Genomic DNA, 20440 nt, shown 5'->3' on the forward strand with positions numbered 1-20440 from the left:
CTTTCTTAAGCAAATGACTAGAAGGGCAGCGCTGTCTCCCACCGTCTCTTGGGCCGCAGCGCGGCTCTCCTCGGCACGGTGCTGGCACTGCCCAAGGTGTGTGCACCCAAACTCCGCTCCTGGGGAGTGGGCATCTCACCCAGAGCCCAGGGAAGAGGAGGCGGTGAGGGGTCTCAGCGCAGCCCGAGGGTGACTGCAGGCACGAGAGAGCCGAGCCCTTCGCAGGGCTGGCCCCAGCCACGCCACCCTGCCCCAGGGCCAGGGCCCAGCAGCCTCCAGCCACCCCGAGGCCCCCTCCAGCACTCCCCCAACCGAAACCCACCCCAAAGCCCCCGTGTATTCCTTCTGGGCGCCCAGAGGGTGAGCCAGACCCAAAGAAAGTCCCGAACAGCTGCAAAGGTACTTGATGTTTTATTACTGACAGCAGGTAAATACAAGGTGCTGCCGGGCAGAGGGGCGGGGGCTGGGTCTCCGTGAGGGGCTCCCGATGGCCAACAGCCAGGACCAGGGCGAGCACGGCAGCAAGAGGGCACGTGGGAGACGGAGTGGCAGTGGGATGGGGAGCGAGGGCTCCCCTTGCCCCGAGGGGTCCCCCCAGCCCCCCAGCCCAGCGCCTGGCCGAGCAGAGCCTTCGCCCAGCAAATGCCAAAAGGGGACTATTTTGGGTTACAAAATGAACAAATAAAAGCCATCTACACGTATTTACAGTGTCCCCCTCCCACCGCCAGCTCGCTCCAGACGTGAGTCAGGGCTCAGAGTGCACCTGGCCCCCCCAGAGCGTTGCAAAGGGCAGAGCCCTGGCCGGAGGGGACAGTCCTTGGCATAAGTGCCAGCACCAGGGGCTGTCAGAGCTGAGCATCGTACAGCAGGATCTCCAAAGGGCCTGCTGGCAAGGTGGTCCCGAGAGACGGGACTTTCCCACGGGACACACACATCCTCCACCAGGACAGACAGGCACGGGCGTCCCGCTGGGACCCAGTGCCTGCAGCAGAAAGGCCAGCTTTGCACTAGTTCTGGGTCTCTTGCTGATCATCTTTAGCTAAAAAAAAAAAAAAACAAAAACAAACCACCCTCATCAGGAGGACCATGTCTGGGCCACCTCCTCCTCCTCCTCCCAGGGCAGGAGAGCTGGGTCTGAGCTCCTGAAGGAGGACCTCCTCCCTGCAGGAAGGGAAGAATCCAGAAGCAAAGTTACAGCAAACAGAGAGGGTGGTTCTGGCCGGGGGATTGATCTACAATCCACCATTTAAAAAAAAAAAAAAAAAAACCAGATTGAAACAAAACCCATCATTTACTCTTTGATTTGTACAAAATAACAATAATAACAATAAAAATAATAATAAAAGGTGCTGGTGGCCCCTGACTCGCAGTGCCCCACTGTGGGGGGTCGGGTCTCAGTAGGCAAAGATGACATGGTAGGTGACTTGGTGCCCATTGTCCCAGGCGTAGAGCAGGCGGTCCTTGGGATTATAGTCTATCTGCGTGGTGTAGGCGTACTCGTTCTCAAAGAGCAGCCGGGGGATGATCTGTGTGTTGGTGTGTGTGTCAAAGGCGTAGGAGATGTTGGCGTTCCTCTTGTTGTAGCTGTCAACCGCGTACAGGACCCCACAGATGACAAAGCAGTTCCCGTAGAAGTTCTTCCGCAGCCCTGTCCGCCACGTGGTCTCCTTCTGGGTGCTGAGGTCGGCTGCATTCAGCTTGCTCAGCACAATCACCTCCTGGTTGAAGCCCTCATAGCTGATGGCTGGATAGATGACCCACAGGCCATTCTCATCCACGGCAAAGTCCACATCCGAGTGGCCTCGCCACCGCCATGGGGTGGACTCCTCGTAGGCCACGTCGTGCAGCATGGCCCAGGCAGCCACATACCGCTGCTTCAGGTCATATTTGATGATGTTGCGCGTGAAGGCCCGGTTGTAGTAGAAGGAGCCGTTGTAGACAACGTGCCCTGTCCCAATCCAGCTGTACGGGAGCTTGTAGGAGTTGCTCCAGCGACCTGCGGGGCAGAGACACCTTGCTGGCAAGACCCTCCCTTTGCTTTGGGGTTGGTGGCCCTGCCACCAGCACACTCTGCCCTCCGCACTGCCTGCACTCTCTCCCCAGCCACCAGCCCCAGCCTGGCACGGCGACAAGAAAGTCCAGAGCCACCACAGGAGCCTGACCAGCCCCATGCTCCAAACCCCACACGCTGGGCACTGGCCCCCAGGAGGGAAGGCAGGGCATCCCTGCACGGTGCAGCATCCCAGGGAACAGGGACACTACTTGGACCAGCGGATCAGTGGATGGTGCAAGCCTACCTTGCTTGAAGTTGTCAAGGTTCCTAAACTCCACCAGCGTGTTCCCATAGTAGTAGTTGGTGACATAGATCCGCTCCTCCCGGGCCAGGGGGTCCTTCATCCAGGCCCCCTCATTGCGCCCATAGGTGTTCTGGGTGGTGGGCCCCGAGATGGTGGACAGGGTGTCCTTGCAGCGACCTGCGTGGACAGAGAAAGGCTCGTGAGGCTCGAGGCATGTAGCCATGCTCTCCCTGCTCCTGCTGGGGGACAACACCCCCCGCCCAGCCCCTCACCCACCCAGCAGGTACCCCCACTGCCGCAGCCTGAAGAAGCCCAGCAGTGCCCGCCAGACCCTGCAAAGAGCTCCCCACGTCCTCAGCAGTGTCCCTGCCCCAGTGGAGGCTGCCGCCTGTCTCGGGTCCATCTCCAGGGAGGCCTCATTCCGCCCTGCCCAGCCCCTCAAACTGGAGGAGACTACAGGAGGTTCCAGAGTTAACAAGCAAGTAAACCTGGTGCCCCAGTAAAGTGCTGTCCAGCCTCGATCTCCAGGACACCTCCCACCCATGAGCAAAGCCAGGCGTGCTGCGCCTAGCAGGACAAGCTGTGGGCAGGAGCCAGCCCCCACGCACACAGCTGGGTCAGTGCGGGACCTGCAGGCACTCACCGATGATGTTCCTGATGTCCTCCTCGTCCAGGGCCTGCTTCGGGGTGGCGGGGATGCTGGGGCTCACTGGCATCGCAGGGGTGCTCGCCTGTCCCCAGGCTCCTGAGCTGCTCTCTGGGGCAGGGCTTGTCCCCATGTCCCTCAGGGTCCCAGCAGTGGTGGGAATGGCAGGGCTGGGGACAGCGGTGGTGGGGACAGCGGTGGTGGGGACAGCGGTGGTGGGGACAGCGGTGGTGGCTGCAGACAGGCTCACCGTGGCTGTGGCCACCACTGTGCTGGCCAAGGTTGCCAGTAGCTGCGGGGTCCCCTCCTCTGCCAGCCCCACCGAGGCAGTTGTCTCCGGGGTGGGGGTCAACCTGCTGACAGCAGTGGGGTCTGGCGTGGGCCCCAGGGACGTGGCAGGGGACAGGGGCACCGTGGCCGTTGCAGCAGTGTCGGTGGCTGGCGGGGTGGTGGGGTCGCTGCCGGGGGTGGGTGGCCATCCCACCGGGGAGGGCTTCCTCACGCCCTCACCCGCCCTGCTGCTGGGCCTCAGGAGCTGGTCCTCGATCAGCAGGTCCACGGTGTTGTCCCCGCTGAACAGCTCATCCGCTGCCAAACACAGGCATGGGTGTCAGCCCCACAGCGAGCAGGAGCAATTCCCCCACAGCCCCTCTGCACTTGCCCCACCGCTCTGGCTCCTCCGCCTGCTCCTCCAGCCTGTCCTGGACTAAATCCGCCGCTTAAATTCCAGCCAGAGAAGGGCCGCATGACCTGCAGGGGCTGACGATGCCCACGTTAGGAGGTCAGCAAGACCCCATCACGGCGACATCCACCGCTGCAGGCTGGGCAGAGCAGGAGGTGACAGAGAGCGATTCCATCCTGTCAGCTCCCAGAGACGGGGCAGGACGGGGACACAGCCGTGGCACCCAGCCGGCTCCCATCCACCCAACCCAGGCTGGAAACCAGGGCACAGGGACCACCTGGGCCCCCCGGCCACCCTTTGCTCCTTCATACCTCAGGAGCCCACGCGTGGCTGTGCTGGCCCACCTCACTGCTGAGCTGGCTTTGCAGAGAAAGGGCACTTGCCCTGCTGGCCCGCGCTGCCAGGCACCGAGGGTGCTGGGGGGCTGAGCCTCCGGGCTCTTGCCACGGCCAGAGCCACGAGCAGCAGCCAGCAGGAGCTCAGAGCTGCCTCCCACCACCCAGACCGCTGCACAAACCTCCCTGGGTGCCATCGGGCAGGTGGATCTGCAGGACTAACACACATAAACTTTTTGGAAAGGTGCTGGGTGTTTTAAACCAAAGCAGTGAGCCGTTTCCTTAGCTAGCAGGGATCTGCCACCAAATAACGATGCTGCCCTGCTCCCCCCCGCAGGGCGCAAAGGCTGCGCAGTGGTGAGGTACCAGCCATCCCACCTCCTCCTGCCTCCAAGCCCTCCCTGCTGTCGTGAGTGACCCCACGTGCTTTGCCCGGGGGATGAGAAAGGACTTGAGGGCAGACGCTGGTTTTGCTGTGGGACGCAGCTGCAAACCTGACTCACGTTGCTCCTCGATGTCATTCTCTGACTCCGTGGACTGGGCTTTGTAATAGGTGACCCCTCGGATGATGGTGGGCTTGGAAGGAGGCCGGCTCCTCACGTGCAGTTTCCTCTGCAAGAGCTGCTTGGGTTTGTCGTCCTCCGGAGAGAGGTGCAGCTCTGCAAGGGACTCAACAGAGTTGATCTGCTGGGAGATGGTTTCATCTTTCAGGAATTTTTCTTCATATTTTCCCTGGAAGAGATACAGGAGGTTGTTATGGGATGGGTCAGAACAGCAGCGTTTTGGGGGATGGGGCAGGTCAGGCTGGCTAGCCAAGCGCGGGTAGGATGCTCGGTCCTCCCTCCTTTCTCAGGGTCACCTTCTGTCCCTGCTGCTGCAGGAAACCCTCCAGGAGACAGCAGGGGTGGCAGGCCAGCATTGCCTCTGCATGACCCCAATGCCTCCCTGCAAACCCGGGACCCCGTGCTCCGTAAGGCTGCGGGACACGGGGGCAGCATGCAGGGGTCCACCCACACCACCACCACTCGCCCACGCACCCGACGCACACCCCCTCGCGCAGCGGGGACCAGTGCCAGCAGCCCATCTGCAGGAGCGTGCGACATGACCCAGCTCCAGCAGAGCAGAGAGGCCGAAGGCACCGTCCCAGCAGAACTGGAAACCCCCCTGCGGGGCAGGGACCAGGAGCTCCATGCTGAGGCAGCCACCTCATGCCTGAAGGATTTCATCTCATTAAAGGAAATCGGAAAGACAGCCCCAAGGTTGACACGGTGCCCATTTGGCTGAGAAGATGGACCCAGGGTTCCTTCACAACCCTGCTGCAATTAACAGCGAGTGAAGGGGAACATTGGGAAATGAGGTCACTCGGGGTAATAAAAGCCCGGCGCTTCGCTCTCCTGCCTGGCCAGGGCTGGCTCCTCTCCAGTGGGCAGTGGAGCCTCAGCTCAGGTTATGGGGAGCAGAGGGAGAGGGGCCAGGCACCCCCCCGCCACATGCCATTCCCCCACATGCTGACCCCCAGTGCCTGCGTGGGAGCCCACCCTTGTCCCCACCAGGGCTCGGGGAGCCCACCCCAGCGTAGGGCCCACAACCCCCGCTCTCAGTGCTGGGGGGTCGCACGTGCAGGCTGTCCTCGCTCCCAGGAGCTGAGCACCCCTGTTTGGAGCTGGAAACGATGTGGCACTTCTTCCCCCCTCCCCAGACACCTCCTTTTGCCCTGCAGAGGGGACCCTGGGGTGAAGGCAGGACGCTCCAGGAGCCACCCAGCATGGCTCAGAGCAGCGCGATGCCAGGCTAGATTGCACCACCGAAGCAGCCAGGGGGTCAGGACCCTCTGAGCAGGCCTTTTCCCAAAACACCTCTCTCTGGGGCTGCAGAGAAACCACTGCCTCAGGCAGGGGAGGTCCCTGCACTGGGACCCCCTGCAACCTGGGGCTGGGCGCTGGAGCCAGTGGGATGCCCAAGGCTCTGCCCGGAGCCTGCCAGGCGCAGGGGCTGCCTTGGGAGGGTAATTGCCCGGGAAGGTGGGCGACAGGCTGTCCCTCCACCGAGCCCCCAAGCCCTGCTAATCAAAGGCTCCACATTTCCCAGTGCTTCCCAGCCGGCCCCGCAATGACATCACGCTTCCCGAGCAGCGCAGCCGCTGCTGACCTCGAAAACCAACAGCCCTGTGGGAAGGGGGGAGGCCAGGAGCGCAGCCTCCTGCTCCTGCTCCCTCCCACATCCCGGCGCAGCTGGGCTCTGCCGAAAGAAGCAGGCTGGAGCCAGAGGCACAGAAATGGGGTCAGCTGTGCCAAGAAGAGAATAACCCGGGGCTGGTGGCCTGCCAGGGGCCACATCCAGGAGACACCCTCTGGGCTGCTTTGCGTGGCAGCAGTGACCTCGAGACATGCAACGCGCTTGGGGGTCGCACCTCTGTGTGCGTGTAGGCAGCCTCGGCATCCCGCTGCAGCGAGCTCTCGATGTCAGCAAGGCTGTTGGTGATGAGGCTGGAGCAGTTCTCCCTGTCCCTGCGGTGGGGATCCTGCAGATGCTCGTCCACGTTGGCTCCTGCCCGGTGGCCTTCCTGCATGAAGTTCCTGGATATGCCCTAGAAAAGGGAGAGAGGAGACTTCACCGCGTGTAAAGGGACATTTTACCCACAGGGGATGCTCCACAGTCCCCAAACCACAGCCCAGGAGCCAGCAAGCTCTGTGCTCCCACCCTGGGCTCACAGCTGGCCTTCTCCATAGAGCTGGGCACTTCAGATGCCAAGAAGGTGCCCCTGACCCCAGTGGGATCCAGAAACCCCATCACTGGTGTGCACATCCCAGATCTGCTCTGCCACAGGGCCCCATGGAGCCGGAGAGTGGCCCTGAGGTTCTTCAACATCCATCTTCAGCCATGCTCGCTGGCTTACGGAAGGAAGAGGAAAAGACAAGCTAAAACATCTAGAGTCCCAGCTTCACCTCCTTTCCCTACGGCAGCCAGTTTATCTCCCATTTATTAAACCCGCTTTCCTAGCAGGGTCCCGTCCTGGCTGGCTGCTGCCTGCCTGACCCCCGAGACAAGTCCTTGGGGTGGGCATCCCACTTTTCTGGTTTCTGTTCCCCCGGTCCTGCCCTGCCGCCTGGCCACCCATGCTCAGCACTGCTCCTCCCCACTGCTCTCCACTCCCACAGAAGAGAGGAAGTATTTGGGGAGAGGAAGAAAGCCAGTGACCCTCAGAGAGCTGTACTGGGACCAGGAGGGAGCTGGGGCTGGCTGCAGCTCATCAGGCAGCCCAGGGCAGGCAATCCCCTTCGCCCTTCTCAGTCCCCCAACCACAGACGCACCTTGTAGCCAAGGGGTTGTTGCAGTCTCTGCTTATCACTCCTCGGTCTTTTACATCTTAAATGGTGACAGTTTTGAATAGATGGCACATCCATCAAAGCACTTCGGCACAGAGACCGGGGCCAGCTCCCCCAATCCTTCATTTTCAATCTGCCCTGCCATTAATTTCTGCTAAAAAGCACTGTGACCTCCACCTGCGACCTCAGAATCGCAGCTGATGCAACAGCTGCAAGCTAAAGACAAAGCACAGGAGCTGCCTCACTAGCCAAGGCGCTAGCCCTGCGGACCGAGTATTTGGGGGTTCCTTCCCTTTACCAACACCGTTGGTGTAAAATACCTCATTATACTGGAAACAACTCGCAATACGTTCTCATCTCTACAAAAATACCATCCTGAGCTCAGTTAACCCCCAACCTCCTCCACGGGCATCTGAGTTCCCAGCCTTTACTCAGGAACTGAGAGCCACAGATTTGTCATGCAAATTTTGAGGCTGAGCCCAATCACACAGGGACCCTGCAGCAAGCGTTTTGCTGTAGAAGGAAAAGGAACAGGGAATCTCATGATGCTCTTCTAGGAGCAGCGCAGAAGCAGCTTCGACACCAGCCTCCTTTTGGGAGGAGAACAGATTCCAACAGCCTTTGTCCTTATCGTTTATTCTGTGTAACAGTTGTTTTATGGCCTGCTTCGGGATAAAATCTGCTCCCCCTTGAGTGGGGGGGCACCACCAAAGCCTGGCCTGTGACGCTGCTCAAGGCCGCTCAGCTGCTTCACCGGGGAGCAGCTGCTAAACGCCCACCTGCCTGGGAGGCTGATGCTTAGAAGCCATGCCAGGCTCTTCTTCAGCATCTCAGCTGCCCATTGTATCAGACCCCATGGCCGATGCCGGGTGCAATCCTCCTCCTCCTCTCAACAGGAATTTACGTGCTACGCCAGTGTTTCACACCTGCTGCCTGCATCAGCTTTGCCCTGCCCCAGCGGCACTGGGGAATCTCCATCGAACCCGGACCCCTCCTGCCCTTCTCCATCCTGCTGAGTGCCTACAGGCAGCTTCAGCTGCTTGTTACACAATCCAGCAGCCCTGCTTCTGGGAAATTAAAGACCCAAACCTGTGAATTCCCCCATCCTATGCCTTCACTGCTCCATCCCTGGTCACCCTACTTCAGCCAGACCGAGCTTTCTGCCTGCCTGCCTCTCTGCGACGGGCTGCGAGCAGCACAGCCACACAGCAAGGTCACCCCAACACACCCAGACACACAAGTGCCACCAGCACTGCTCGTGCTGAGACCCCTGTGCAGGAACCAGCTAGGAGACAGGGCCGCTTTGGTACCGAAGAAGCGATACCCTCATGGGAAGTAATGCCTTACGCCATTTGTCAACACCCAAACTTCTAACCCTTACCTTAGCCTCTGACTCAGCCACCAGCAAGGTCTTTGAGGAACTCACTGGGCTGACATGCTGCATCAGTCTGGTCTGACCAGTTTAAAGGTGACAATGTCTAACAGTACCGTTTTCACTCAGCTAGTTTCAGGGCGAGACCAATTCATGGGCCACAGATCCATAAACGATACCCCCAAAAAAAGGCTCCTCCCCACCGTCATCCCTAACCCAGCCGACTGTGGGCGCTACCCCTGATGGGGCCCTTTGCGTTCAGTGCAGCATCCCCTGCTCCAGGCGAGCCCAGCTTGCCATGCTGGGGGACAGGGCTCGCTCTGCCACCAGACCTGTGGCCACCAGTGCCGCAGCAGTGAAGCTCCACAGTGGGGACGCGCGGCAGGGGGCTGGCGGCATGGTTCCACTTCCCCTGCTCCTCACCCCTAATCAGCAAAGACTCAGCGGCAAACCCAACGAAAACTGGAGAATACACTAAACCACAGAGGAAGAGGGTGGGATTCAAACAAAAACATTGGGGCTTTGTTATTTTTAGACCTCAAACCCCCTTTTTCCCCCTTGTGGGTCAACCATCGTGCTTGGAAACCCAGAGCCCCCAGGCAGGCATGCTCCTCTCGGCTGTCTCCTTCCTGACCCCGGGATGGAGCACGCTGTGCCTTCCCGAAACACTTTGCAAGTGGAATTTTGGCTTTATAAATCATCGCCTCTCAGCTCCTGGCTGCAGACGAACAGGACTGCTCCGCTCCGACAAGAATGTAGAATTACTGTCCCAGATACGGACCACGGGAGAAAACTCCAGTATTTAATCTGGCAACCTGTTCCTACATAGCTGAGCACAGCTTAACAGACTGCAAACCCTACGCTGGGCTAGCCAAAGAAATATTAAACTGTATGGAAGTGAAAATTATTTCACTGGAAGTCTGCACTAAGAAAAAAAAAAAATTGAAGGTACGTTATATATCTTTTTAGGAGTGTTGAGGGTTCAGCTCTTTTTTAATGCAGACCATCTTGGTCCTTAAGGAATGTGACCTCCTTAGCTACCAGCAGCACTGGGGAGCGTGCCCCAGCACGAGCCCTGAGCCTCCTGCCCCCACATCACACAGCGCAAAAGCAGCCGGTTCAGAGCAACCGGCACAGGCAGAAAACAGAGACAAGGAAAAACTAAGCAGCAGGCTCTTCTGCCCCCGGGGAGGTGCTGGTCCTGGTGAGACCACAGCTGGGACCCCACACCCAGTTTGGGCCAGGAGGGATGGGGGAACTGGAGAGGGTCGGGGAGGCTGACAGGGGAGGCACTGGGCACTGCCCACCAGGAACCATGGAGGGTCTAGTCTGGACAGTCTAGTCTAGTTTAGTTTCAGCCAAACAGTTAATTAACATTTCCTCCAAAAGGAACGAGGCTCTGAATGCACCAAAGGTACGAAGGACTCTATTTGAGGCCAGTCCCACCTAAGGCAATAACCTCGAAGGAAAGCAGGACTCATCTTACCTCCTCCAGCTTCTCCACCCGACCCACCAGCTTGGTTGTGACCGAGTGCAGCTTCAGAAGGTCTAAGCCATAAAAGGCACTTTCCAGCATCTCAACGATGGAAGACAGCTGCAAGGCAAAGGGAGCGCACCGTCAGACAGAGACACTTGCTGCAAAACACCCTGCATGGTTTCTACAGCCAAAGAGTCAAGGGCAAGGCACCCATCTGAGTGCTAGAAGATTACTAAAAAGCAAGTTTTTCTTCAGGCAGCCCTGCGGCATTGCTGCTGCGGTCAGTGCACAGCATGCACAGCAACACACACCACCTCTGCAGGGCTTCAGGAGCACGTTTTGGGTGCTGGGGATTTGTAAGCGCAGCAAGGAGCAGCACTGTCCTTGCCAGCTCAAGGCAAGCTCTCTCACAAGCCCAAAGGCTTAGCAACTCCATCAGTGACATGACTAGCAGCAAAAGAGGCAACAAAAGAACAGCATCTCAAATAAAAGTGAGTTTGAGATCAGACTCTGAGTTTGTGCCGTCCCGTGCTTTTTTTCCCCTGGAACAAGAAGAAACTTGTTAAAAATTTTTAAAATATTCACAAACACAAGAGTGAAGCAACTGAAACATAGTGCCAGCCTGGTAATAACAGTTTGCTTCCCTGGCGAACAGCTTTGTCAGAGGGGTGCTGCTTTCTTTTCGGCCACCCATTTCAGAGACACCCTGTATTTAACTCACCCCCTTCCCGCAGTGGGAAGGGTCACATCCCTGTGTCCTGTCCTGCATCAGCCCCTGCTCACTGATCCCGGGGATCCAGACAGCAATACCCTTGGTCTGCATTTCACAGGGTTCTCAGTGCTCACTCCACAGAGGACAGCGCTGAGGGAGGCACAGGATGGTGAGAAGGACTCCGGTACCATTCCCTGCCTCAGCTCCCACACACTCCTGCTTCCCCCAGTCCCACGTGTCCAGCATGGTGCTGCAGAACTTAGAGCCCTGATGGCTGAGAAGTATTTTCAATGCATGGGAATTACTACAAGGTGACATTTTCTCCCAGCAGCTACAAACTGGTCGACAGAGCTCCATAAACATGGGAGAAGTACAGGCAGCACTGCTGGCAGCACTCTGAGTTTCCAGCCCAGCCTCTGCAGTCTCCCTGTGGAGCTGACAGCAAAGGAAAGATTTTTTGGGCCAGATAAAATGGCAGCGTTTAAGAGACAAGGACTGTTTTATGGCTGTGCATCCACTTTCCACTGAGAACTGGACGGAGACGACCGATACAATGCGCGCAACCTGCCAGACAGCCACTGGAGACATATGCTTTCCCTCCAGGCTGGATAACTTCCATCAGCGCACAAAGGTTGCAGACTTTATTAACCACCTTCCAAATCTTCCTGAGCACAGGCTCCTTGCCCAGACTCTGCACCCAAGACCCCCAAAACGCACCCTGTGCCTACAAAGCGGAGGAGCAGCACGTTGTGATTTCACAAAAAACAGATCTTAGATTTCACTACCCCCACCAACACTAAGGTGACCCTCCCTGAACACGCCAGCTCGATGGTTCCTTCCCTTCACCCAACGCAGACTTCGGCTCTCACTGCTCTAACGGTCCATGAATTCCCATGGGACCTTACTAAAGGCACAGATGGGACCGACCCTTCAGCTGGGATGCCCAGCACAGCCATCTGACTGAGTCAGGGTGTCCCAAGGGTACGTTCCTGTTGCCTGGGCTTCTCTACTCCCTTCCTCGCTGTTCCCTTGGGGATGCATCCCCCAGCCCACCCACCATAAGGAAGGGCTCTCACTTGGGGGAACTTCCCACGGCTCTCCCACACATGGGTCCCCAGAGTTTTTGTCTTGGAGCATAAGAAAGCCCAGTAGAACACAACAGACGTAAAGCACAACTCCATGTGCTTCCCACTGCTGGAGCGGGCAAGAACGATGCTGATCAGACCAGCACGGGCAGCAAAGCCCCTGGAGCCGTTAGGAGCAATGAGGTGAGGCGGCCTGGCTCATCCTTCCCAGCCCCAGCTCCCCCCCTGCCATGAGCACGGGAGCTGCTCCTCATGAGTCACGTAGGAACTGGAGCTGCATCCTCTCCTGCTTCCCAGCTTCTCCTACAAGAAGCGGCCGTTCCCAGCATGCTCGACCCGAGGAGGGGCTCTGTGCTCGGCGAGAGAGCCAGCCTGTTTTCACAGCTCCTTGGGTTTGACTTGCAGCAAAGAAAAACCCCACATGTGTATATTTGGATAAACCTTGTGAAATCGTTTGGCCGCAGATCCCTGCAAAACGAGCGAAGGAGCCTGGGCCAGTTCCTAGAGGACAAGCTTTCACACCACAGCTGGCTGTGAGCAGCTCCCCGGTGGGAAGAGGCAGCCGGAGCCAAGGGCCCAGCTCGTCACGCTGCTCGGCTCCTCCTGGAGGCTGCCCGGCTCTGGAGAGCACAGGGAGAGAGGTGTGAGCTGCTGGTGGAGCAGCTCTGCCTGCCGCCCGGCAAGGGACTACAGGGCTGGCTCGGTCACTTCGGAGGCTGTCCCCTCCCCTAACCACTGAGGGCCCACCGCTCCTCATCTAAGGCTAAGCAGGACATCCTGGCTTCTCCTGCAGATGAGGGACCACCAAACAACTCCAGGCTGCGACTCCTCCTTCCCTGAAATGATGGATTGCCTGCCTGTGCCTGTTTATCTTCCCTAGCTGCAGGGGAGCTTGGACAAGAAGCTTCTAACTGTCTGCAGTCGGACAAGATGAAACACATCCTTGAGCTCCAAATTAATTAGAAGAAACCCATCGTGGTGGCCCCAGCGGCAGGCTGCCCCACACACCCCACCTCGCGTGCTGCCTGCCTTCCCGCCTGAGCCAGGGCTAGCAGCACAGCCTAGGGGTATGTCCCATCACCTTGCACACGAGTGCTACCAGCACTCAGCCTTCTACTCTGGGCACTCCCCAGGGCTGGACCAAGGCAGTGGCCCTTCAGGGAGGGTTTCTGCTGCCCCGTGCAGGTAACACACTGGAAAATGCAGCAGGGTCTGCTGCCAGCGGGTAGACCAGCAAAGTCAGCATCCCATAAAAGTCACAAGTACTTAGAACAAACACTGTCACATTTGGAAAAGAGGTACATGTTACTAAAGAGATAACATACTAAACGGTATAGAAGCTTCATCATTGTAAAACAACAAACCCCATCCTGCCATCAGCCAGCTGTGTAACACACCCTCACGCTGACGCATCAGTGGCTCTCGGCCCTTGCAAGCCAGAGCAGCTTTTTGCGTGGGTCCTTGGGAGCCCCTCTCTGCGACGGGAAAAAGACCTGGCAGCTGGTGAGCGGAGCAGAGCTGTCCCCTAGGGACACTTCGACTGGACAAAGGGCAGGGAGCAGCCTAGTCCCTCCTGGGCTTCCAGCAGAGGCAGCCACCGGGGACCCCAAGCAGCACGGGATGAATCAAATGAATCATCGACTGCAGCTGCTGAAATCAATCCCTTAAGCTGAGCTTGATTTTTACATCAAACATGCAGATATAAAAGTAACTAAGAGATGGTTTAGAGACAAAAAAGTTTAGGAAAAAAGGGTTTTAGACAAAACCTCTGAAAGAAGAGGCTTCAGAAGATCCCCCCTCCCCAGAGAGCCCTGTATTCAAGCTGCTCTCCTACCTTCAGGTCGCTGCTCTCTGCCTCCCGCAGCTTCTTCAGCCTGAAGTCCCCCTCGCAAGGGTTGAGCGCTGAGGGGGGGGCCACACACGCACACTTGCAGCTGGGTCCTGACGTGATGGTTTCCACCGTGTAAAAATCCTCCGCTTTGTAAGCGCCCTCGTTAATCCTTTGGCAGGCACCGCGGCCCAGGGGTCTGACCAGGCATTTGCACCGACAGTCGGAGCCTTCGGACACCGCCTTCACCTTGTCGTAGTCACCTAACAACTGAGCACAGGGCACCAGCAGTTAGCAAGGGTCTCCTCTGCCACCCGCCCAGCAAGGGACAAGGACACTCTGTGCCTCCAGAGCCAAACAAGGACACTTTGGACACCCTGAGCCTCGAGGAAACTGGCCAGCTCTTCCCAAAAATTCACTGACCGGGAGGTTTTCTAGAGAGCACAGAGCTTTCCCATCCCTGCCTACACGGGGAATAAAGCCTGGCTTCTTCCAACAGGGTATTTTTTTATTCTACTTCGTGCAAATCGGACCAAGCCGCTCTGGTTTGCAAACAGGAGGGTTTAACACACAAACCCTCCCTGCTGGATTTTACCACTCCGTGTCCACCAGACCCCAGTAAGTCACCTGCTGCGCTGAGCAAGGTGGGTTTACACGGGCAAAGAGCACGAGTGTGCGCCGGCTGGGCGACCCACAGCCACCCGTTAGGCAGCTTAACTGGTGGCAAAGCAGCATTTCTGATTAGCCCCGTACAATGCCAGGAATTTCCTTCACGGAGCTTTGCAGGCAGCGCTTCGGGAAGCCCAGGCACACAGACAGCCCCCACTGACCCCCGCCAGCCGCCTCCGAGGGCTGGGGGCAACGCACAGCGCGGCCCCACCGCGTCCCGCCGGCGGGGGAAGACCCTCTGCACACAAAGAGGCTCCACCCGGGGGGCTCCCCCTGCCCCGATCCTCCCCCCCGCAGGCTGCAGGACGGAGGCTGGGAGCTGCCCCCCCCCCCGGCCGCCCCCCGGGCCATAAGGGTCCCCGCAGCCCACCCCCAGCACCATCCGGCCGGTACCTGCGAGAGGATGTTCTCCTGGTTGTCCGCCTCGTCCTGCAGCGGCTGGGGGGGGGGCCCGGCCGTGCCGCCGGGGGGGGACCCCGCCCGGCAGCCGGCGCCCAGCGCGGCCAGGCACAGCAGCAGCGGCAGCGGCCGAGCCATGGGCGGGCGGCGGAGGGGCCGGGGCCGGCGCGGAGCCGGCGCTGCTCGCTCAGGTGCGGCGCGGCGGGCGCGGGCGAGGCCGGGCTCCCCCCCCCACCCCGGGCCGCCCTCCCCGCTCCTCCCTCCGGTCCTCCTCCCCCCGCGGCGGGGGGGCCGGGGCGGGCGGCGGGGCGGGACCGGGGCCGCCCCGGGCGGTGCTTCCCACCTGCGGCGGGGGCCCCCCGGCGGCTCGCCCCCAGCCTCGGGGCTGCCTCCGTGGCACAGGGCGAGCCCGGCTCCGGGCACGGGGGGACTCGGGCACCGTCTGCCCGCGGCAGGTCCCGCACGCGGGGCTGCCCCGGGGGGCTGCGACCCACCTTCCCGGAGCGGGCGCACCGCAGCGAGCCGGCCTGCGCATCCCTGCGGCTCGCCCCGGGCTGCTGCGGGCTGGAAAGGCACCGCAGCCCGCCCGGCTCCTGTCCATCCCCTGCTGAAGCCTGGCTCCCTCCTCCATGTGCTTGGGGTCACAGGGAAGCCACCTCGATGGCATGGCACAGCAAGGCATGTCAAAGCACGGCATGGCATGGCACGGCACGGCACGGTGCGGCACACAGCGCCTGTGGCTCTCCGTTAACCCAGCGTGCGCTGGGAACATGCAGCAGTTCGTGTCTCAGAAGCCAGGCTCCCAGCCATGAGCGCAGACCTCCATGCACTCACTCAAATCCCAGCTGACGCCATCGGGAAGCAGCCGTGCTCTGGCAGCCCCGCATCCTTCTGCACCTCTTGCCAAAGGGAAATGTCCTGGACGTGCTGTTCCCGGGGAAAGCGTGGGCACAGCATCCTCCGCCATCTAGGTGTCTACAACAGGCCTCGCTGACACGTGAAGCAACATGAGATACTGTTATAAACGCACCTATGGCAATCAAAGACACGCCAGCACTGCGCGCCCAGGTGTGACACAAGTTCACGTTTTCCTCCAAACCTGCCCCCAGGTCGGAGGGAGAAGCCTCAGGCACAGTGGGTGGCACAGGAGGCCACACCAACGCTTGCTGAAGCACGGCTGTGCACAAGCGAAGCACCCCCAGACCTTAACGCACAGGCATCCCCAAACCACCCAAAAGCTGTGCCTGCAGCCCTGGGACTGGGGGGGCTCCAGCTCTCCCATCCCATATCACTCTCTCCCAGGGACAGTCTGCAGGGATGGAGCTGGCAGACACAAGGAAAACATCTACCGTGAGAGAGGAAGCGCCTGTGGCACTGAGGCCAGCAGAAGCTGCTGACTCCAGGGCCAGGACCGCAGGCTTTGTGTGGCATGGTGCTGTGCCTCCCTCTCCTCCAGCCTCCCTGGGAAGTGAAGCCTGTGGAGAAGGGGGAAGGGATGCACAGATCCCTGCAGCAAGGCTGAGCAGAACAGAGCGGAAGGGCAAGCAGCCAGGGAGAATGGGAGGACAAGGACATCCAGCCTTTGGGTATCTGGAGAGCAGTAGGAGGGGGAAGTCACTCCTAAAAGCCTCCCCCCACCAACCTCTCTCAAGGATGAAACGTCCCTTGGGCATCAGCTCCTTCACTTCTGTTTCCATTGCTCCGTGCTGACAGCAGCCGAGCTTCCTTGGGGGCAGCTGCTCCATCTGTCAGCACAGGCTGCCCTGGGGCTGCGAGACAGGGGCTCCCTGAGCCCCCAGCTCCGGAGTCCCCAGCTGGCTCAGGGCGCCAGACCCCCAGACAGTCACATCACTGTCCCGGCTGGCAGCTGAGAGCAGCCCCGAGAGGTCCCATGGCAAACAGCACCTAAAACTCTTGAAGCCTTTTCCTAAGTCACTTCCAAAGGCTGGGAAAAGAAGGAAAACAAATCGACCACAGCATTTCAAAACGAAAAGGAAGGATTTCACATATTACTGACATGCTTTGTTGAGGGGAAGAAAGCCTTGCTGGTGGTATTTAGCTTGGCTTAAGGCAAGTTTCAGCTGGTCCTTTGGGGACAAGAGGACACAGTGACAGGCACTTTGGATCCACCGTGATCATCTGGAAAGGCTGAGCATTCCCCCTTCAAGACAAGAGCAAGACAAACCCACAAACAGAGGAGGACAGTGGAGCAAGCAAGTGTCGCTCTGGCTTTTCGGTCTTGCTGAAGAAGACTGGCCCAAACCTTGGCCCAAGCAGGAGGCCCCAGTGTCCCCATGCCTGACCCCATCCCATGTGACTGGTCTTGTGCAAAGCTGGGCTTTGCCCGAAGAAGCAGGCACATGGTGCTCTTCAAGTGCCACAAGTGAGGACATCACCAGCTCTGGGAAAAAGGGAATCTAACAGCCCCATGACAAGCAACACAGCATCTCTGTGCCTGAAGCTGTGAGTGCAAAAAACCTGCCCCCAGCTCCAGCTCCCCCCCGGAAAGCATGTCCTTGGGCACCTTCTACCTCCCTGCCTCCCCCGTGAGGTCTGGGCAGCACTTTGTGAGAGACATCAGCAACAGGGAGACTGTGACACTGTGGGTCAAGTCAGGTCATATGATGGTGGGAAGCTTAAGATCTGGGCTGACCCCGACGCTAGTGCCATCATGAGCTATTAATTTTGATGCAAGGGGATGCTGAGCTTGGCAGGACGGAGGGAGACAGCACATACAGTGGCAGAGCACCCAACCGCTGCCATCCTCAGCACTGGAATGGCTGCCCGGGCACTGCTGCCCTGCAATGACCAGTGCCCTGGGATGCCTGTTGCCCAGGGATGCCTGCTGCCCTGGGATACCCGGTACCCCAGGATGTCCACTGCCCTGGGATGCCTTGTTGCCCACGATGCCCAGTACCCTGGGTTGCCTGGTACCCTGGGATGCCTGCTGCCTCAGGATGCACGCTGCCCTGGGATGCCTAGTCCCCGGGATGCCTGGTGCTCCGGGATGCCTGCTGACCTGGATGCCCAGTACCCTGGGATGCCGGGTGCCACGGGATGCCTGCTTCCCGGGATGCCTGCTGCCCCGGGATCCCGCTGCCCTGGATGCCCACTGCCCGGGATGCTGGGTGTCCCGGGATGCCCGCTGCCCGGGATGCCCGGTACCGAGGCGGGCGGTCCCGGCGCTGCCGGTCCGTGCCCGCCGCCGGCCGCATCCAGCTGCGCGGGGCCGCAGCACCCCCGCGTGGCACCGCCGCACGGCCCGGCCCGGGTCCTCGGGGCTGTCGCTCGGTAAAATTCTTTGCAATTAAAATGCTCCCTGCTGGGGGCAGGGGGCAGCGCTGCCTGCCCGAGCCACACACACACACACACACACACCCCCCCACACACACACACACCCGGGCCTTCTGCAGGCTGAGCAGCCCAACTGGCTCAGCTTGTCCTGGCAGGAGGGATGCTCCGGTCCCTCCATCAGCTTCCTGGCCCTTCGCTGGACCCTCTCCAGTACACCCATGTCTCTCTTGTACTGGGCAGCCCAGAACTGGACACAGCACCCCGGTGCTGAGCAGGAGGGAAGGATCCCCTCCCTCAGCTTCCGAAGCACTCCCCCATGGCACCCCCAGACACCACTCATCACCGCAGAGGCAGGGTGCTAGCTCAGCTGCAGCTTGGTGCCCACCAGCACCCTCGGGGCCTTTTCCGATGGGCTTCTCTCCAACTGGGTGGCCCCCAGCATGTGGGGATGGGGGGGGGGGGGGGGGCTGTTCCTCCCCAAGCGCAGGCCTTTGCGCCGAACTGCATGAGGTCCCTGTCAGCCCATTTCTCCCGCCTGTCTCCGGATGGCAGCCTGACCCTCTGGTGTGTCAGCCACTCCTGCCAGGCTGGTATTGATGGCGGGGGCGAGAAGGACACACACCTGCAGAGCACACACCCCAGCTCACTTAGGGCCAAAATCTGAGTGATGCTTAGCATCGCCAGTGGTGCACGTCATCTTCCTTGTTGTGTGGCCCAGAGGTGAGCAAGGTGAGCTAGAGGCTGTGGCTGATCCCCGCACACTCCTTGTGCGTGCTGTTGCTCTTCCCAGCACCTCCCTGTGGCCTCAGCTCCTGTGGCTTTTGGTCCCGTGGCCTCAGGTGCCAGCACCACATCCTGTTGATGTTGCAGGAGGTAGGTCTCCTTGTCAGCATTCCCAGGCTGGATTTTGCCAGGCACTAGCTAGTCCAGCTGTGCCTTCCAGAGGTCACGTACAGAGAGGCTGGCGGGGCATGCCACCATGGCCCTGGGCTCTGCAGCTCAGTGCCTGCTGCCAACAGGCAATGCTTCTGTAGCTGCCAAGGGCCAGCGGAGAGATAGCTGAGCATGTGAAGTGAGAGGTGGACTCAACAGATGCCACTCACTTGGGGACAGCACAGGGCTGGATGGCAGGAGACCACGCAGCCTGGCGAGGAGCTGCAGCAAGCAGTCTCTCAGGCATCAGCTCCACCACACAGCTTTGCTGCAGGTGCCCAGGGGGAGGGAAGCTCCCTCCTACCTTCATCTGCTGAAGGAGGAAATCCGTCTCCAGGAGCAAATTGACTAGATGGGAAAGCCCATCACACGGCCCTGAGTTGCACAGCAATTTGAGAGGTTTCCCTACAGACCTTGGCGGTGACACCCGTGTTTATGCCTGCAAGTCAAACAAGACCTGGGTCAACAGGCACACGGCCCAGCAGCCAGCCTTTGGGAGGCTGTCCAAGCCATGTCACCTGCGGGAGGCACGACTGCATCGAGCCTGACCTTTCAGCATCCCTCCTTCAGCAAGCCCTGGGCAGACAGAGGAGGTCTGTCCAAGCCAGAATAGGAGATGTATTTAAAAATATGCTAATAATAATAACAACAACAACTTTAAAATAGTGTTTTTTCACACCTGGGCCAGGCCAGGAGAGTTGTGCTGTGTCAGATGGGGTAGCTGGCTGGGATGAGCCTCAGGCTTCCCAGGCCGGTCTGTTTGAGCTGGTAAGAGCTTATGAGAGCAGCCGAAAGCTGGATTTAGGAGAACTTGCACCAAGCTGAGTGGCACAGGCACCAAGTACAAAGCTCAGGACAGCTTACTGTAATATGAGAAAAGTGGGACTTCATAAAAGTTCTGCCTTACAATCATATTATGCTGAAATTCATGGCTTCCTATTCCCGCTCACCAAGCAGTGCCAGACTCTGGGGCCTGTCTGACACCGTCAGTGTCAGAAGCTTTTTGGACTCACCTGGGCCTTCCTGCACACGAGGGTGCCTGCCCTGTGCCGGCACCGGTACCTGCGGGCTGCAGGCAGCACAGCTCCCAGGGTAGCCTTGGAGACCCTTGCAGCGCTGCTCTTCATCCATGGAAACTTCTGCTCTGTGGTTACCCCACAATTGGCATGGCCAGGAAAACAGGTCTGGCTAGGAACCCAGCTTTGAGCAGCACCAAAGGTGACAAAAAAAGCCAGAGGGTAATGGGAGGGAGTGTCCTCACCCCTGACCTCCAGCTCATACCCACTGTCGCCTTCCCCGGTGCAGGGATGCAGCTATACACATCCTGCTTCCCTGAGATGCCAGTTGTTTGTACCCGGCCCCACTGCACGCTGTAATTAAACCTG

At 59.4% G+C, this 20440-nt stretch overlaps 1 protein-coding gene across 2 annotated transcripts; it reads right to left on the reverse strand.

The window, feature by feature from the left end:
- Nucleotides 1–1272: 1272 nt before the first annotated feature.
- Nucleotides 1273–18195, reverse strand: OLFML2B (olfactomedin like 2B). Of its 2 annotated transcripts, none has more exons than XM_080406998.1 (8): nucleotides 14823–18195; nucleotides 13767–14030; nucleotides 10145–10252; nucleotides 6371–6547; nucleotides 4464–4692; nucleotides 2941–3531; nucleotides 2298–2474; nucleotides 1273–1996 (listed from the first exon to the last, which is right to left on the reverse strand). In XM_080406998.1, exons 1-8 carry the CDS (start codon nucleotides 15528–15530, stop codon nucleotides 1395–1397), a joined length of 2856 nt encoding a protein of 951 aa, XP_080263124.1. In that variant the 5' UTR covers nucleotides 15531–18195; the 3' UTR covers nucleotides 1273–1394. The 2 variants fall into 2 exon arrangements, with proteins under 2 accessions (XP_080263124.1, XP_080263123.1); XM_080406997.1 differs by having other exon boundaries at nucleotides 4455–4692.
- Nucleotides 18196–20440: the final 2245 nt, after the last annotated feature.

Source organism: Falco punctatus (assembly GCF_963210335.1).
Source record: "Falco punctatus genome assembly, chromosome: 11".
NCBI lineage: Eukaryota > Metazoa > Chordata > Aves > Falconiformes > Falconidae > Falco > Falco punctatus.

Excerpts from the sequence above, each read along its gene's own strand:
- OLFML2B (XM_080406997.1), bottom strand. The coding sequence starts at position 15,530 with ATGCCATGCCGTGCTTTGACATGCCTTGCTGTGCCATGCCATCGAGGT. Across the intron at positions 14,031-14,822 it reads AGGAGAACATCCTCTCGCAG|TTGTTAGGTGACTACGACAA; the intron begins GTACCGGCCGGA and ends CCCTGTGCTCAG. Across the intron at positions 2,475-2,940 it reads GGACATCAGGAACATCATCG|GTCGCTGCAAGGACACCCTG; the intron begins GTGAGTGCCTGC and ends CTGTCCACGCAG.